The 16,315-nt window shown below is 36.3% G+C and overlaps 1 protein-coding gene across 1 annotated transcript in view; it reads left to right on the top strand.

The window, feature by feature from the left end:
• Nucleotides 1-1,129: 1,129 nt before the first annotated feature.
• LOC103015993 (charged multivesicular body protein 1B2) overlaps nt 1,130-16,315 on the top strand; it is a 35,155-nt gene continuing 19,969 nt past the window's right edge. Inside the window, exon 1 of the mRNA XM_007187173.2 lies at nt 1,130-1,270. Within this exon, the coding sequence (XP_007187235.1) occupies nt 1,255-1,270 (16 nt within the window). The 5' untranslated portion in view covers nt 1,130-1,254. The remainder of the gene's footprint in view (nt 1,271-16,315) is intronic.

Below are 16,315 nucleotides of genomic sequence, written 5' to 3'. Positions count from 1 at the left end.
GTTTACAGACTGTTCTTCCCCAGAACTATACTCAAGAAGGTTTTTCCAGCATTAAGTGTTTATAATTCGATAAGTCTGAAGCCTACCAATAGTCAACACAAAAGAGTAAAACACTAGCTTTTTGAACCATTTTAGTTTTCAATAGGAAATGATCCTAAAGATAAAAAGAGGCTTAGCCAATTATTTACTCATTATTTTCCCCACATATTTAACTATTAACGATAAGAAAAATTTTAACGCCAAGCTTATAAAATTCCTTCATAAGGGTATAATTATTCTAGCTATTTTTTCCCCCCAAAGTAGTATCTCTTAGCTCTTTCCTGGAATGTCTAAGAGTTTTGAATTGAAATGCAGCGACACCAACGCCAAAGATCCCCTTCCTTCCCATAAATCTAGAGATTCAGCGTCTAATAAATTACCTTTGGATATATTAATAACTCACATATAAATGCTAACCGCTATTTAGCATTTCTATTAACCTCCCGTCCATTAAAGATTTGGTAGTAATTTTCATATTTTACACCATCTATTATATAATAATAATAAACTATTTATTACGAATATATATTTTACAGCAACTTCACCTCTTAAACCTAGGCTTACTTTTTTCGTCCTCCCCATCTAACCTAAAACTTTAGGATCATGATCCTTTTTAACACTTCAATTGAACCTCACAACTCAAAACTACCAACCCCGCTAATCCCTTATTTCATACGATTATAACGGTTTTTTTTAAGTACTTTAAAAGCCCTATACCTTTTTCCTTCATCCGTAAGACAAGCTCTGAGAACAAAAGTGAGGGGTCAAGGATAGTGTGAAATCTGAGGGAAGAGGTGGGGCAGAAGGTTAAAGAGAGTTTGGAGGAGGACAAAAGAAATAACTAGAAGGTCAGCTGGGTGACGAAAACCGTTAGGCGCCGGTTAGGCTAGGGTGCAGCTAAGGACACGAGGGGGAGGGGCTTAACCGCTTGCCCTCTAACCCCCAACGCCCGGAAGCGACTGCAGCACGCCCTAACCGCCCCTCAGAGCGGCAGCCATTTTGGCTTTGCTCCAGCCCCGCCCCTCGGACGCAGACGGCTCCATCCCCCCACCCCCACCCCACCCCCGCCTTCCTCGCGCAGAAACTGGAAGTGGGATTGCGGACGTAGGAGCCAGGCCGGCAGCAGCTCAGGACTGGAGTCGCGCTCCGAGCGCACTGCCGTCAAATCCTTGCCGCTGCCCCTGGCTGTCGCCTCCCAAGAAAAGTCGTGGGACCATGTCGAATATGGAGAGTATCCTTTACTTCTGAAAAGCTGCTTTTAGGGCTTAAAGAGGTGGGGGAGAGGAGGGCCTGGGGCCCTGGAAGGTGCCTGGTGGTGACCTTTTAGGTCTAGTTGAGGAGGGGTGAGGGTTCTGACTCGGATTGGTAGGCGCTGGCAGCTTGTTTTGTTTTGTTTGTTGTTGTTTTCCTGGTAGCCGCAACCATCCTGAATCAGGGGACGTGGGGCTGCTTTGAGAAGATTACTGAACACGAACCCTCCCTTGTTGAAGGCTACTGTCACCTGTTCTTTCAGTGAATTTATCCACTTCTGAAAAATCGAAGGAGAGTGGTGTGGAAACAGGCGACAGTTTGCCAGAGGTTTGGGGCAGAGGTATAGGTTTTGAATGGGTAACGAGGGCAAATAGTTTTTGTGGAACTTCTTCCTTTTTCTGGATGGAGGTGACTGGTAATGAGTTCTTAATACCAGCCCTCCGAACTAAGTTGATCGCTTGCTTGCTAATAATCTAATTTAGCACGTGAGGAAACTCATAGTTTCCTAAAGCCACAAAAATCCATCAGTTGCACCTGTTATCACTTAAGCAATGAGTTCGAGGGTAGGAACCAAGCTGTGCGAAGCTCTGAATTGAAGAAGGATGAGATTGTTTTTCACAAGTGAAATACCATCACAGGATTTCCATGTCGCTGTCCTTCTTCCAGAAATTGGCATTACAGAAATAGAGTAGTTTGATATCTTGCTATTGAATGAAACATGGCAAAATAACAAAATGTGGGTCATAGAAATTCTTTGATAGCTCATATTGAAACTATTTTCATTCATTAATTTGTAAGTCTGAAATATAGAAAGACATTTGGTGAGAGGATTAAATTATGTAAACTGTACTGAGAATATTGGTAACATATTTGGTGCTGAACTGGCCAAGTTAAACCAAGAATAAAATGTGAACCTTTGTGGAGGTGCAGAAATAGGTCATTTCATGAACAGAGTAGATGACTAAAAGGCCCAGTTTAAAGGATATAATTTATAGAAGTGTAGTTGTGTTAGATGATTTTTATTAAAGCACCATCATAAAAGAAAGAGCACTGGATTATGAGTCAGAAGATCAATTTCCAATCCCAGTTCTGCCTTTTAAGAAACATGTGAGTTAGAACAACTCATATAGCCTCTGTCATGCAATGTTTACTCATCTGTAAACATACTAACTGACCTGCCAGCCTTATAAAGCTCTTGTGAAGATAAAATGAAATGTAAGGGCTTACTAAATTATGAAGTTTTGAACATGTTAAGTATTAAGAAGTAGAGTACAAATTGCTATCTTTTTCGCCAGATCTTTTGGAAGGGTTTGAGGTAATAGCTCTAAAACTGCTTTTATTTCCTACTTTAATAATGCAAGTTACTTTTGCTCACCTAAAAACCTACTTTATGTGATTTCCAATAATAAGATAGTTACTAATTTTCTTTCACTGAAAAGTATGTATGCCTGACTATAATTAAAATTAATGGTACTATTATCAGTAGTTTAATACATTACAAAAATGAACTATAACTACTCTTAAGTACATCAAAGGAAGTGAGGACTTCATTCATACCGTCTGGCAGTGATTAGTTCTCTTGGTCCTTTTTTTAGAATCCAGACCTTTTCCTTTGAGTATAGAGGAAGAAAATGACATATGGACTCAGACCTGTCTTTCATAAATAAATAACTTGAACTGAAACTTGAGTAACATTTATTTGTCACCTATTTGAAATGCAGAAATCTCATTGTTACAGTATGTAAGAAGAATAAATGTGCCAACACAATTGAATTAGCATGGTAATTGTGACTTCTGTCTTTGGGCAGTTAGATACACTGAAGTTATGTTGGATTAGATCCAATATCATTTTAAACAACTTGATGGAATAGCCAAACTATTTATTTTGTTAAATTTTTATTACAGTATGGTTGCTTTACAATATCATGTTAGTTTATGCTGTATGGCAATGTGCCTTTTCCTGGGGAAAATATTTGTCGCTGACATCTCTTTCTCTAGGAGATTCTAACCTGAAAAAGGTTGAGAAGCAAGGAAGTAGATAATAGGTACTGTAGACATAAGAGTAAAGAAAGGGATGTTGTGAAGTGGACTGGTATCATTGTCTCCTTTTGTAGTCACCTAGACAAATGAGACTATGTTATAGGCAAAAATTGCCAGCTACCTTAAAAATGCTCTCCATTGTGAATGGCTTTACATCCTAAAGCAGAATTACAGATCAGAGTCTCTGAGGCTTTGCTAGTGTTGACAAATGTATTGTGATTTTTTAACCAAGATATTAATAATAGTTCAAATTTTGTTTTTTAGATATTGTCACCTGACAGTAGTCTTATAATGTATGTCCTGGCTTGCTAGTAGAATGTTGTCTTACAAGAAGTATTTTATGTAAGGAATGCTTATCGTTCATCATTTGATGCTATTTGAGGATCAGTTCTGAGCAATTCACTATGAAAGTTAAAATGCAAAAAGAGAAATAAGAGTTGAGCTGGCTTTGAATTCCTTCTTGTTCTTCTATTCACAGTTAATTACCCATCTCTAGGCTTCAGTTTTCACATCTGTAAAATGAGGGAAGTTGACAAGCGATCTCTAAGGTTTCTTTAAATTCTGAAGATCTCCCTGAGTTTCTGTGTTCCCAAACTCTACCACCCAGACATACACAAGGGATGATTAAGATGCTGGGAGCTGAAAAAGAGGAAAGTTGGGTATATAATGCCACTTTTTCTCATCAAATGTATGAATAACCATCTATGGTATGGCACCACTGCTTTATTCTGGAGCAGGCAGGTGCTAGTAGAACATTCTTATTCCTTCCTCTTACCTTCTTTGTTTTCAACCTTTACTTCTATGTAAAGGATTGTAAAATCCTACTGTTGGCACTTGGAATCAAATAGCTTTCTGCCCTACTATGTTGGGATAACTTACTTTCCCTTTGTGTTGCTCCACCCACTTCAGAGAGGTAGGCAGGACGTAAGAGTTCTACGATGAATTTCTGCTAGTAAACTGACTAACCATTTTTCTTGAGGAAGCAGATTGAAATCTTAGAGCAAGGTTTCCTTCTGTATGCATAATAAATATGTGGAACCCTAATAATTGTTATTTATTTAAATTTTAAAGCAATAATCTATTAAGGCATAGCTGATTTCTCCCCTTTGCCTGTCAGCAGTGTAATTGCTATTGAAAGAAATCACACAGAATGTTTTTTTTTTCTTTTTAAATTTATTTATTTATTTATTTTTGGCTGTGTTGGGTCTTCATTGCTGCACGTGGGCTTTCCCTAGTTGTGGACAGAGGGGGCTACTCTTTGTTACGGTGTGCTTGCTTCTCATTGCAGTGGCTTCTCTTGTTGCGGAGCACGGGCTCTAGGCGTGTGGGCTTCAGTAGTTGTGATGTGTGGGCTCAGTAGTTGTGGCTCACAGGCTCTAGAGTGCAGGCTCAGTAGTCGTGGTGCACTGGCTTAGTTGCTCTGCAGCATGTGGGATCTTCCTGGACCATGGCTCAAACCGGTGTCCCCTGCATTGGCAGGCAGATTCTTAACCACTGCACCACCAGGGAAGCACAACATAGAATGTTTTTTTGTTTTTTTTTTAAACATCTTTATTTATTTATTTATTTTTTAAACATCTTTATTGAAGTATAATTGCCTTACAATAGTGTGTTAGCTTCTGCTTTATAACAAAGTGAATCAGTTATACATATACAATATGTTCCCATTTCTCTTCCCTCTTGCATCTCCCTCCCTCCCACCCTCCCCATCCCACCCCTCTAGGTGGTCACAAAGCACCGAGTTGATCTCCCTGTGCTGTGCGGCTGCTTCCCACTAGTTATCTATTTTACATTTGGTAGTGTATATATGTCCATGACACTCTCTTACCCTGTCACATCTCACCCCACCCCCTCCCCATATCCTCAAGTCCATTCTCTAGTAGGTCTGTGTCTTTATTCCCGTCTTGCCACTAGGTTCTTCATGGCCTTTTTTTTTTTCCCTTAGATTCCGTATATATGTGTTAGCATACTGTATTTGTTTTTCTCTTTCTGACTTACTTCACTCTGTATGACAGACTCTAACTCCATCCACCTCATTAGAATGTTTTAAAGACACATTGTGATTTTTTTATTCCCTGACTAGCTGTATTGCCCAGTTAAGATAGGTGACTTATCTAAATCATGAGGTGGTAATGACAATTTATTGAACATCTACTATGTACCAAACTTTGTGCTGGGGATTTTATATATCATCTCAGAACCTCAAAACAACCCTGGAAGATGGGTGGTATTGTCCTCATTTTATAGAACAGGCAATTAAAGCTAAGAAAGCTACAGAGCTTGTAAGTGTAAAGAATCTGGGCTCGGCTCCAAAGTCTCTGGTGTGTTCACGTTTCCATAGTGCCTCCAGAACTTACAGTGTACTTCAGTTATATTTGATCGAGTCCTAGGGTTATGCAGAGCTACTCTTTCTATATATTGACATTCCATTTGAGATTTTTGCTTTTAAAAGAGTTTGGAAAACCATGAATCAACACAATCACTTTAAGGAGGACCTAGGTTAGATTTTCTCAAAGACAAGTCTAGTTCATAGATATATTTCCTATTAAGAGGTACACCTGTATGATGTAATGTTTTAAATTTTAACTTTATAGAGTTAGAAGGTAGGGAATACTACTTTCTGAAAATTTGAAATAATTGTTCAGATGATTCATTGATTTTCTTATTTATCAATCCCAAGGGCTAAGTGAGTTAGTGTTTTGCTTTTGCATGGATTTTGGCAGGAGGAGGGAAACCTATTGCCATTAATGGAGATCTATGAGACCAATTTTTCAGAGTCAGTGTTTATGTTAGCAAAAAAGCAAGCATGGTGGTGTGTGATAAACCTCATAGTGGTTAAGAGGAAGATGGTAGGGAGGGGAGGAAGAAGGGTACACTGGGCAAAGGAACTGTATGTGAAGACACAGAGTCAGGTAACTGGTGGAGGCCATCATCACTGAAGCACAAGTTGCTGGAGCCTGGGATTACCCAAGATCTAGTTTAGGGCCTTATGCATTATTCTGTACATGTTAATATGTATTACTGTTCAGCCTTTCTAAACCTTCAATCCGTCAAAAATAAAGTATTTCAGTCATTGTCTTTTCAGTTGGCAAAGAAAAAGAAATACTGTCTTAATAGCAACCACTTTGCCAAATTGAATTTATGATTAGTCAGTGAAGGAGATTATTCTGCCAGTGTTATTTTTTCCAAATAGAAAAATACTCCAAGGATTTACAGCCAACTAAAATATCTAAAATATTTCACAGTATATCAACTCTGGTTCATAGTTCAATTTAGTGGGTGAATCAACGCCATTATTTTCCACATTAGCAATAGAGGATATTCACTTATTGTAGTGTATACAGAAGGTGATTATTTGAATAGCAGGCACCTGAATTTAAGAATCGCATACCTTGGTTGTAGAAGGTACCCGAGAGTTAGAGGCAATGTTTTAGACCCAGGAGTGTTTTGATTTCTGGCCTAGGACAAAAGATACATCATCAGAAAAACACTGGTTTTACAGGTTGCCTGGGATACATAGACACATATGAATATATTTGGCAGTACTAAGATACGTAGTCCTCCTCTATGGAATCATGTGTTTTACACTATATTTATGAGTCAAAATGAGAAAAATAAGAAGAGACCATGTAAAAAGTATTTTCCAAAGCCAAATGTATTCAATTTTAAAAGCCATCCTTTACTGTGAGACTCTCCTTCCTACATTTTTGGTGTTGCTTTATTCTTTCTGTTAATTATACCAAGTCCAAGGATTTTTTAAAAAGTCTGGGATCTGCTATGACATTGGTTTTCTCACTCTTAGCCGCAGAGCCCTTTTTTTTCCTGAACGGAATCATGTAGAATCCTAATATACAATAGAAATAAACATCATTGTATTAGTATAAACTTATTCATAAGCTTATATGTGTAATTGAGTCCTCTTGCCCAACATCAGTGATGTTTTTTCCCCAGTATATCAGGTACCATTGCAAAACATTTTTTCTACTATTCATTTACTTTAAACTTTTGAGTACTTCTGTTAATCACTGCACTAAGCTGATGGTATAAGGATAATTAGGATTCATCCTTATTCTCAGGGTGTCCATAGTCTAGTTAAAGAAGTAGACATGTAAACAAAGAATTATAATGAAATACAGAAAAGTACATCAAATATAAAATAACATGGGAATACAGAGTAAGTAGCTACTGACACTGTAAATTTCAAATTAGTGTTTCCACAGAGTATACTTAAAATTTAGGACCAGAATGTATGAAAACAGCCTTGGAGACCAGCTATTTTATATTAAATTTATATCAAGCACAAAGAGGTTCAACGTATCCAAGTTATAATACTACTACACATTCCTAACAGCATTGTCCATATACCAGTATTATTATTATTATTTTTTAACATCTTTATTGGAGTATAATTGCTTTACAATGGTGTGTTAATTTCTGCTTTATAACAAAGTGAATCAGTTATACATATACATATGTTCCCATATCTCTTCCCTCTTGCATCTCCCTCCCTCCCACCCTCCCTATCCCACCCCTCTAGGTGGTCACAAAGACACAGACCTACTAGAGAATGGACTTGAGGATATGGGGAGGGGGAAGGGTAAGCTGTGACAAAGTGAGAGAGTGGCATGGACATATATACACTACCAAACGTAAATAGATAGCTAGTGGGAAGCAACCGCATAGCACAGGGAGATCAGCTCTGTGCTTTGTGACCAGTATTATTTAATACATGCTTTTGGGTTTTTTCTTTTAATTTTCAAGCAACCCTCTTTTTTAAATTGCAAAGATACCATCTCATGGAACAGGTCTATAAACTCTTAATCTAACCTTTTATTTGAAATGAATTTTTTACAAAAATCATGTAACTTTAACCCTCACCCCCCCAAGAGCAAGTACAAAAAAGAATAAAAGACCAGTTACCTGCCACTGGGCTTAAGAAATAAAACATTACCAACTCATCTCCCTTATTTCCCCACCAAAGGCAACCACTGTCTAAAAGTTCATATTTATCATTTCCATGCATTTGTTTATATTTGACCACATACATATACATTCTTAGGATATAATTAATGTCTTGCATATTTTCCAATTTTATGTGTGTGGTATACTGTTTTCTTTTTTATTCAAGATGATTCTTCAGATTCATTCATTATGTCATTTTCACTTTCACCTCTATGTAGTTTTTTTTTTTAACATCTGTACTTTTTTTTTTAACATCTTTATTGGAGTATAATTGCTTTATTTTAGAAATATCACACAATTTAGCCATTCTATTTAGTGATGAATATTTAGGTAGGTTGTTTCCATGGTTTTCTGTCATTATAAACAATACTGCTATGATCATTCTTGTACATATTTCCTGTGTCAGCTGGGGACAGTTTCTCTATGGTATATACCTAGGAGTGGGATTGCTGGGTTGGAGACTATGGGTATTTTCAAGTAATGATTCTTTGATGATTTCCATTGTAATCTATATACCTTTTATTTTTCTTATCATGCTTGGTAGGACTCCAGAACAATGCTTAATATATATATATATATATATATATATATATATATATATATATATATATATATATATATATAAATAGAATGATCACTTTCTTGTTACAGTCATCCCTGGGTATCTGCAGGGGATTGGTTCCAACACCCCCCCCCCCACCGCAGATACGCAAATCTGCAGATATGCAAATCTCTTAGTTGGCCCTCTATTTGCAGATGCAAACCCATGGATACAGAGGGATGACTGTACTGATTTTAAAAGAAATTCTAATTATTCACTGTTATGGATGATGATTGCTCTAGTTTTCGATAGATATATTTTCAGGTTAAGGAATTTTTTGTGTGTTTTTTTTTTCCATTCCTAGTTTAGTAGAAGTTTGGTCATGAACTGTTCATCTGAAAGTTGGTTTGATGAGTACATCAAATATTGGATTTTATTTAATGTTTTTTCTTTATATGCTGAGATTATCATCTGTGTTTTCTTCTTTGACCTCCTAATGTGGTTAAAATACATAGATGGATTTTTTTAATGTTAAACCATCCTTGTATTTCTAGGCTAAGTCCATCATGAGTATGAGGTATCTTTACTACATTGCTTGAATAAAAATTTTGTTCTTGGTCCCCACATTTTGATTCTGAATGATGAAAGTAACTGTTTTCAGAACATTGTTACATGATGTTTTTAAAGTCTTGGCAGCTACAATTCAGAGTAATTAATTGAAGTGATAGTCTTATGTTCATTCATTAAAACTGCATGCAAAAATTCCACGGGGGTGAGAGGGAATATTGCTTCATTGCTAATATTTTGTTTAGTATTTTTGCCTCTCTGTTCATAAGTGAGTTTAGTCTATGTGTCCATTAATATATAGTATCCTTTTTTTGATTTAAGTATCAAAAGTTAGGGAGTGTTCTTTATATTTTCTATTCTTTGGAAGAGTTTGTATAAGATAGGAATTGCTTTTTTCTCAAATGATTGATGCAGTGCACCAGTAAAACCATTTGGACCTGTGACTGTTGTTAATTAGTTACTTTGTTTATATGTTAAAATATTTTAGCATATTGAATCAAGAATTTAGAATTCTATTTATTTGTTTTTAGTTCATTTCGGAAATATTGTTATATGATGGTCCATTCTGTCTAATTCCAATTTTTTGGCATACTGTTCATAATTTATTATTTTAAAGTAACTTTATCTGCAGTTATTTCTCCATTTTTATTTCTACACTTTGTTTATGCCTTGTCTTTTTCCTTAATCGCTTTCTGTAGAGGTAAGTAAATGTTATTATTATTTACAGAGAACTCAATTTTAAACTTTTTGATCCTTTCTATTATATATCTGTTTCTATTTTTTCCCTCTGAGTTTTTTTCTTATACTTCCTTCAGATTTATTCTTGTTTTCCTGACTTTGTGAGATGAATGCTTATCGAGTTAATTTTTAGCCTACCTTCCTTTCTATTGTGAGTTTTTAACGGTAGAAATTTCCATCTGAGTATGGCATTAGCTTTACATTCCACAAGCCACATTCCACTCATTTCATTGTCATTCAAGTCTATTTTTTTTAAAATGTTACTTTTTTTTCTTTTAATTAATTAATTAATTTAATTTTTTATTTTTTTTGCCTGTGTTGGGTCTTCGTTTCTGTGCGAGGGCTCTCTCCAGTTGTGGCAAGTGGGGGCCACTCTTCATCGCGGTGCGCAGGCCTCTCACCATCGCGGCCTCTCTCGTTGCGGAGCACAGGCTCCAGACGCACAGGCTCAGTAGTTGTGGCTCACGGGCCCAGTTGCTCCGTGGCATGTGGGATCCTCCCAGACCAGGGCTCGAACCCGTGTCCCCTGCATTGGCAGGCAGACTCAACCACTGCGCCACCAGGGAAGCCCCTCAAGTCTATTTTTAAATTAAAAAAATAAATTCTTAAATCCATATATATAGTCTTTTCCAAATACAGTAAGTCCCCTACATATGAGTGAGTTCTGTTCCAAGATCAAGTTCCTAAGTACAATTTGTTCGTAAGTCCAACAAAGTTATCCTAGGTCCCCAGCTAACACAATTGGCTATATAATACTGTACTGTAATAGGTTTATAATACTTTTCACACAAATAATACATAAAAAGCACAAAAAATAAAACATTTTTAATCTTACAGTACAGTACCTTGAAAAGTACAGTAGTACAGTACAACAGCTGGCATACAGGGGCTAGCATCGAGTGAACAGGCAAGAAGAGTGACTGGATGTGGGAGATGGTAGAGCTGAAGGATCATCAGCAATAGGAGATGGAGGGCAAGCTGCAATTTCACTCACGCCTGACGTTGATGGCACAGGTTCTGGTTCCTTGTTGGATTCAATTCTATCTACCCTCTTGAAAAAACGATCCAGTAATATCTGGGTAGTAGCTCTTTTTTTCTCATCATAGATAACACAGTAGCACCGGATTGCATTCTGAACGGCTGCTGCAACCTTCGTGTACCATTCTACGTTCGGGTTCTGTGCCTCAAAAACTAACAGTGACTCCTCAAATAAAGAAATCCCCTTGCCATTACCTGCGTCATGAATCTCTTCGGTTCTTCAGTTACTTCTTCTTCCTCTTGTCTCTCTTTGCCCTTTCTCTGGGCCTCCAATTCCATAAAGTCTTCATTAGTAAGCTCCTCTTGTTGCACAGCAAGGAGTTCAATGAAGTCGTCCTCTTGCAGATCTAGCTTGAAATAAAGATATTGTACTACTGTACTCGATATAATACTGTAAAGTACACAAAGCACAACAACTTGTAGAGGATGCATGCACATGAGAATGTACACCAGAGACATGAACTAACGTGATTGGACATGCAAACGCACGTTCGCATCTTTGAAAGTTTGCAACTTGAAGGTTTGTATGTAGGGGACTTACTGTAGATATAGATATAGATATATGCGTATTTAAAATAAACTTTTAGGTGACTTCCCTGGTGGTCCAGTGGTTAAGACTCCGCACTCCCAATGCAAGGGGCCTGGGTTCAATCCCTGGTCAGGGAACTAAGATCCCACATACCGCAACTAAGCCCATGTGATGCAACTACTGAGCCCGCGTGCCACAATGAAGACCCAGCACAGTCAAAATAAATAAATAAAAAGAATAATAAACTTTTAATCTTAAAAGAGTTTTAGATTCTTACAGAAAAATTGTGAAGTAAATTCCCATATTAATTAATTCATTATTGAGTTGTGGTTAGACAGTAGGTTTGTCTGATATCTATTATTTCATATTTGCTTTATGGCCCAGGGTATGATCAGTTTTCATGTGTCATATGCTTGTAAATGATGTGTATTCTCAAATTATTGGGCACAGGTTTCACTATAATTCTCTATATGTTAATTTTTAAATTAAGCTTCTTAATCGGGTCTTTTGTAACTTCTATATTCTTAGTTTTGTCAGTTACTGAGAGAATTTTATTAAAATCTACCAAGATTAATAATTTTATCTGCCAGTTTTATATATATACATACAAACACACTTTGAGGCTATGTAGAGGAACATGGAAATCTAGAATTATTTCATCAATTTGTGAATTTACTTTCTATCATTTTATAGTGATCCCTACTTTTAAAAACTTTCTAATGCTGCTTTTAGGTAGTCTGTTTTGATTGATACTAATAAAGCTACAACTGTTTTTTTAGGTTAGTATTTGTCTGGTATAATTTTTTTCTGTCTTTTTACATCCAGCCTTTCTGTTTAAGTGATTTAAAGTCCTGTTTAAAGCACATATTTATAATTTGTTTCATTATTTTTTAATCCATCCTGACATTTTGGGGATGTTTCTTTTTATTGATATTTTATGATTTCTGTGTATCCTGTTTTCTCTGTGATTCACTTCTCTTTTGCTACTTTCTTCTGGATTTATTAAGTGGTTTACCCCATTTTTCCCTTTACTATTTTAGAAGGTACATGCTATTTCCTTAGCAGTACCCTTCACATTTTTACATGCATAGTTAATTTAATTTCTAAATAATTAGAAACATTTTTCTTGGATTTTTAAACATATAATTTGTCACCCCATCCTCTGTTGTACATGTTTTTATTGTCTATGTTTGTTCTGCCTGTCTAATCTCCAAAATTAGACATTATGATTATCTTATAGTCAGTATTTCTCTGGATTTATCTGTGTTTACCAGTCTCTGTGCTCACTAAACCTTTCATTATGTCAGACATAATTTTGTTTTTTGTGAAGTACATTCAGTCATCCTTTTTTAGTCATCATTATTCTCAGATTCTGTGTTTGCAAATTTACCTACTCACTATAATTTTTTTTTAACCTGAAATCATTCCTTGCTATGCTTTCAAGGTTATTCATGGACATGCTCAGGCAGTGAAAAATTTGAGTGGGCAAAGGAGCACGTTCCCAGTTAAGGGTGAACAATATGATGCTCTGCCTTTTTACTTCAGCTCTCATACTGTAAAGGAGTGTCTTTTTCACTTTGTCAAGTGCCACTTTTTTTTTTTGCATTTTTTGTACTTTTTGTTGGTGATTTCACTAATCTCTAAGTGTAGTGTTTAAGTGCTGTATAGTGTTCTGAAGTGCAAGACTGTGATGTGCCTTATGGAGAGTATATGTGTGTTAGGTAAGCTTCTTTCAGGCATGAGTTATAATGCTGTTTGCCATGAATTCAATGTTACAGAGTCAGCAAGATATATTAAGTAAGATGTGTTAAAACAAAAATATGCATAAAACAAGGTTCTGTATTCATAGGTTGACAAAAATGTTTTGACCAGAGACTCGCAGGAACCTAATCCTGCATTTTCCTTAGGAGAAATGTTTCTGTACTCATTAATTCCCTATTTGCAGTGATTTCATGAAACATAACTAACATGAAGAATGAGAATCTGCTGTACATCCTTTGGAAGTTACATTAGCATTTTATTTGAAATCCTACTCAGTCTGATCTTTAGTTATTTTATAAATAATCTGAATTTCCACTATGGCTCTTTTAAATATTTTAGCATTTGGTATTCTGAGGTGCGCTATAATATATCTAAGTCTGGATTGATTTTTTTTTTTAGGATTTATTTTTTATTTTTTAATAGCTCTTTATTGGAGTATAATTGCTTCACAATACTGTGTTAGTTTCTGTTATACAACAAAGCAAATCATCCATATGCATACACATGTCCCCATATCCCCTCCCTCTTTAGCCTCCCTCCCATCCTCCCTATCCCACCCCTCTAGGTCATTGGAAAGCACCGAGCCGATCTCCCTGTGCTATGCTTATGCTTCCCACCAGCCAACTATTTTACATTCGGTAGTGTGTATATGTCGATGCTACTCTCACTTCGCCCTAGCTTCACCCTCCCACCCCATGTGCTCAAGTCCATTCTCTATGTCTGCCTCTTTATTCCTGCCCTGCAACTAGGTTCATCAATAACATTTTTTTTTAAGATTCCATATATATGCTTTAGCATACAGTATTTGTTTTTCTCTTTCTGGCTTACTTCACTCTGTATGACAGACTCTAGGTCCATCCACCTCACTACAAATAACTCAGTTTCGTCTCTATTAATGGCCGAGTAATATTCCATTGTATATATGTGCCACATCTTCTTTATCCATTCATCTGTCGATGGACATTTAGGTTGGTTCCATGTCCTGGCTATTGTAAATAGTGCTGCAATGAACATTGGGGTGCATGTCTCTTTTTGAATTATGGTTTTCTCAGGATATATGCCCAGTAGTGGGATTGCTGAGTCATATGGTAGTTCTATTTTTAGTTTTTTAAGGAGCCTCCATACTGTTTTCTGTAGTGGCTGTATCAGTGTACATTCACACCAACCGTGTAGGAGGGTTCCCTCTTCACCACACCCTTTGTAGCATTTATTGTTTCTAGCTTCTTTAATAATGGTCATTCTGACTGGTGTGAGGTGATACCTCACAGTAGTTTTGATTTGCATTACTCTAATAATTAGTGATGTTGAGCATCTTTTCATGTGCCTCTTGGCCATCTGTATGTCTTCCTTGGTGAAATGTCTATTTAGGTCTTCCACCCATTTTTTAACTGGATTGTATGATATTTTGATATTGAGCTCCATGAGTAGTTTGTATAGTTTGGAGATTAATCCTTTGTTGTTTCATTTGCAAATATTTTCTCCCATTCTGAGGGTTGTCTTTTTGTCTTATGTATGGTTTCCTTTGCTGTGCAAAAGCTTTTAAGTTTAATTAAGTCCCCTTTGTTTATTTTTGTTTTTATTTCCATTACTCTAGGAGGTGGGTCAAAAACGATCTTGCTGTGGTTTATGTCAAAGAGTGTTTTTCCTATGTTTTCCTCTAAAAGTTTTATAGTGTCTGGTCTTACATTTAAGTCTTTAATCCATTTGGAGTTTATTTTTGTGTATGGTGTTTGGTAGTGTTCTAATTTAATTCTTTTACATGTAGCTGTCCTGTTTTCCCAGCACCACTTATTGAAGAGGCTGTCTTTTCTCCTTTGTATATTCTTGCCTCCTTTATTAAAAATAAGGTGATCATATGTGCGTGGGTTAATCTCTGGGCTTTCTATCCTGTTCCATTGATCTATATTTCTGTTTTTGTGCCAGTACCATACTGTCTTGATTACTGTAGCTTTGTAGTATAGTCAGAAGTCTGGGAGCCTGATTCCTTCAACTCTGTTTTTCTTTCTTAAGATTGCTTTGGCTATTCGGGTTCTTTTGTGTTTCCATATGAATTGTAAGATATTTTATTCTAATTCTGTGAAGAATGCCATAAGTAATTTGATAGGTATTTCATTGAATCTGTAGATTGCTTTGTGTAGTATAGTCATTTTCAAAATATTGAATCTTCCAATCCAAGAACGTGGTATATTTCTCCATCTGTTTATGTCATCTTTGATTACTTTCATCAGTGCTTTATAGTTTTCTGAGTACCAGTCTTCCGCCTCCTTAGGCAGGTTTTTTCCTAGGTATTTTATTCTTTTTGTTGCAGTGGTAAATGGGAGTGCTTCCTTAATTTCTCTATGTGTTTTTTCATTGTTGGTGTATAGGAATGCCAGAGATTTCTGTGCATTAATTTCGTATCCTGCAATCTTACCAAATTCATTGATTAGATCTAGTAGTTTTCTGGCGGCATCTCTGGATTTTCTATGCATAGTATCATGTCATTGGCAAACAGTGACAGTTGTACTTCATCTTTTCCAATTTGTATTCATTTTATTTCTTTTTCTTCCCTGATTGCTGTGCCAGGACTTCCAAAACTATGTTGAATAAGAGTGGTGAGAGTGGACATCTTTGTCTTGTTCCTGATCTTAGTGGAAATGCTTTCAATTTTTCACCATTGTGTTTGATGCTTGCTGTGGGTTTGTCATATATGGCCTTTATTATGTTGAGGTATGTTCCCTCTATGCCCATTTTCTGGAGAGTTTTTATCATACATGGCTGTTGAATTTTGTCAAAAGCTGTTTTACATCTATTGAGAAGATCCTATGGTTTTTATTCCTTAATTTATTAATGTGGTGTATCACATTGTT

This window comes from Balaenoptera acutorostrata, chromosome X (genome assembly GCF_949987535.1).
Source record: "Balaenoptera acutorostrata chromosome X, mBalAcu1.1, whole genome shotgun sequence".
NCBI classification, from domain to species: Eukaryota; Metazoa; Chordata; class Mammalia; order Artiodactyla; family Balaenopteridae; genus Balaenoptera; species Balaenoptera acutorostrata.
The sequence above is the reverse complement of the archived record's forward strand: the minus strand, read 5'-3'. Positions and strand labels throughout refer to the sequence as shown.